The sequence below is a fragment of the Myotis davidii genome, unplaced genomic scaffold, assembly GCF_000327345.1.
Source record: "Myotis davidii unplaced genomic scaffold, ASM32734v1 scaffold3069, whole genome shotgun sequence".
Taxonomy (NCBI): Eukaryota; Metazoa; Chordata; class Mammalia; order Chiroptera; family Vespertilionidae; genus Myotis; species Myotis davidii.
The window spans coordinates 147,777-150,739 of NW_006300042.1; the positions used below are offsets into that span (position 1 = coordinate 147,777).

The 2,963-nt window shown below is 42.3% G+C and overlaps 1 protein-coding gene across 1 annotated transcript in view; it reads right to left on the minus strand.

Moving 5' to 3' along the window:
• Positions 1-227: 227 nt before the first annotated feature.
• LOC102762318 (upstream-binding factor 1-like protein 1) overlaps positions 228-2,963 on the minus strand; it is a gene marked incomplete at its 5' end in the record, with an annotated part of 9,842 nt that continues 7,106 nt past the window's right edge. Inside the window, one exon of the mRNA XM_006776272.1 lies at positions 228-1,160. Within this exon, the coding sequence (XP_006776335.1) occupies positions 228-1,160 (933 nt within the window). The remainder of the gene's footprint in view (positions 1,161-2,963) is intronic.

A 2,963-nucleotide genomic window follows, 5' to 3' on the forward strand; every position in this document is an offset into this window, starting at 1 on the left:
GCCACAGAAAAACCCTCTCTTTCCAGGTGTGTGGACCTGATATTGAGAGTTCTGTCCCAATTCCCTGCTTCCCAACCTGTCCTACTCTATTTTCAGGAGGAGGAGGGGAAAGGAAGGAAGAAGCAAAACAATAAAAAGGGACAGGGAAAAGAGTCCTTCAATGTAGGTAGATGCCAAAGACTTCTGTTGGGCAGTTCTCTGTCCCGCTATCCAGGAATGCACAAAGCTCAGTAGGAGTCTGAGTCAGAGGTGTCCCACGAGGACGATGAGCTGGAGCTGCTGGCCTCTTCATCGCTACTGCTGGTGTCTGAGGAGCTGCTGCTTTCTGCCTTTCCCCCATGTTCCTTCTTTTCTTCAGATCCCCGGGAGCAATGAGAACAGTCCCTCTTTGTCTCTGAAGATGCCATCCTGGGAGCCTGTGGTCCCTGCTCCTGTGCAAGCCCTCCTGGCAGAGGCCGTGCTGGTGGAGACTGCACATCTGTCCTGATGATCTTGGGGTCCGGCCCTCCACGCATGCTCATGTTCTTACGCTTCCCAGAGGTTCTCTCTCTGTAGGCAGCGTACTCTTTAGGAGATAGACTCTTAAGCCAGTGCTCCAGGTCCACCTTGTACTGTTTCTGCAGCTCCTCAGCCTGCTTCCTATAATGCTCCTTCTGGCTCCTTGGGGTGTGCTGCCAGCGTCTGCTAATCTCCATCATGCGCTCCCTCTGGGGCAGGCCTTGCAGCTCCCTACTCCACCACAAATCCTGGTGGAACTTCTGGAATTCATTCATGGGGGGCTTCTTGGGCTCTCCATGGAATTTAAACTCAGAAAAATAGTTTTTGGGGGAAGACTTCACTACTTTCCCTTTTCTCTGAAATTTCCTGGGGGCTCTGTTTGGGTTCCTTTTGTAGACAACAGATGGCTTGGAGTTCTGCACTAGCTCAGGGTGGTCTATCTTGAACTGAACCAGTTTCTCCTGAAACTCCTTTTTCTCCTTCTGAAAATCTTGAATATATTTCAGTTTCATCTCCTCTGGGAGCTCCTTGTATTTCTCAGACATGAACTTGGTCAGCTCCTTGTTGTTGAGTTTGGGGTGCATTTGGGAATACAAGGGCCGCTTCTCCTTGAAGAAGCGAAGGTAAGGAGTCAGGGGCTGCTTGGGCATGTCTGGATGTTTCTTAAGTTTCCAGTAACATCACAATGTCTTCTTTGGGCCATTGGTCTTGGCTCTTACTCAATGCCATTTCTAGGACTTTGGGTCACTTATGAGGCCCCAGTTATGCAAACACCAAAGCAGAAACTCAAAAGTCTTCAAGCTTAAGACTTAGCAGCTGAGCTATTTTGGAAGTTCTGCAGTGTGTGTTCTATGTTTCTGAGGAGCAATAGAAGAATGAATGAGAAAATCAGAACTCACTCGGGATATGTCCCTCATACAATTAAATTGCCTTAACAAAATAAGTAAAAAATGGCCTGCCTACCTCTGGAGCAAAATTTATGTTTACCTTCCATATGCTACATTTGCACTTTTCAAAAGAGTTATATTAATAGATACAGAGGCAGAGCTGCCTCAAACACATTGTCAAACTGCAGCGGGAAGGCCGGGGAGGGTTGGGGGGCAGGAAGTAGGGGGGTAAGAGATCAACCAAAGGACTTGTATGCATGCATATAAGCATAACCAATGGACATAAGACACTGGGGGATAGGGGAGGCTAGGGGACTGTCTAGGGCGGGGGTAAAAATGGACACATATGTAATACCCTTTGTAATACTTTAAGCAATAAAAAAAAATTAAAAAAAAAACTTTGAAAAAAAAAGAGTTATATTAACTTTCATTCTAGCCTGCCTTTTGCCAGATCTCACCAGGGCCTTTGTTAAATAGAACAATAACTGGCTTTTCAAGGCTCAATGTAAGAAAAAAAGCCCTGGGAAGAAGAAAAAATTTAAAATGAAAGAGAAATGTGGAAAAGACAGAGGACTGTTGCTCTCTAGAGCCTTGGGTGTGGCCACCTTCTAAGTGCAGCGCAGCTGTCTGTGACTGAAGGTACAGGCTTGAAATAAAATGAAACAAGCCAAGGAGACATGCATTCCACTGAGGTCTTTTTCTGTGAGTGAATCTTGAACCTGCAGTAAATGGTGAATTTGTAGGTTATCTGGAGTGCAAGGGAATGACTGATTTCTAATGAATCATATCGATCTTTCCTCAAATGTCAAGGACTGAAGAATTATGGAATATTCACTATTTTATTTGGTTAACTCTTCTTCATTCTTAAGCATCTGTCACTTTTACTATTTTACAACAAGATTTTCCAATTAAGCTTTAGGTTTCATGCCAATTATAAAAGTACCCAAAATATATAACTTTCCCTCTAGATATCCCAATTTGTATGCACAAGGAACATAACTTAAAAAAATAATTATGTAAATGTCAAAATAATAACAGATCAAAATTCTATAGTTCAAGAGTAAACTAAAAACAATTATATAATTTTCATGATGTAATTACATTTTGTTAATACAGTCTTAGGCCTACAGATAGTTAAGCTAAATTACTATGCATGTGCTTATTTATTTATTCTAATCAAAGAAGAAAGAACTCATTTACTTACAAGTGTGTACAATTCGTATGATTGTATAATTGATCTCATCAATGTTTATAGGATCTCCCACCCAGTCAGGTCAGGAGTTCTGTGTTCTCTGGGTTCTTGTATCCAAAGACAGCAGTAACCTTCTGAGTTTTCCAGCAACTTCAAATGCCTCCAAAGAGAATGAATCTGGCTTTTGAGACACATTGATATAGGGATCCCTGAAGCTCCACCCTAATTAGGTTTTTGTAGTGGGGAACAGTTCATTGATTTGATTAATTTCCTTTGGAATTTCAGGAGTAATCTATTTACCCCTCTCCCCCTTTGTAATTCATCCTTGGCATTGATTTTAAAAAACATCCACATGGCAAATATTCCCACATTCTACTCCCATTCCT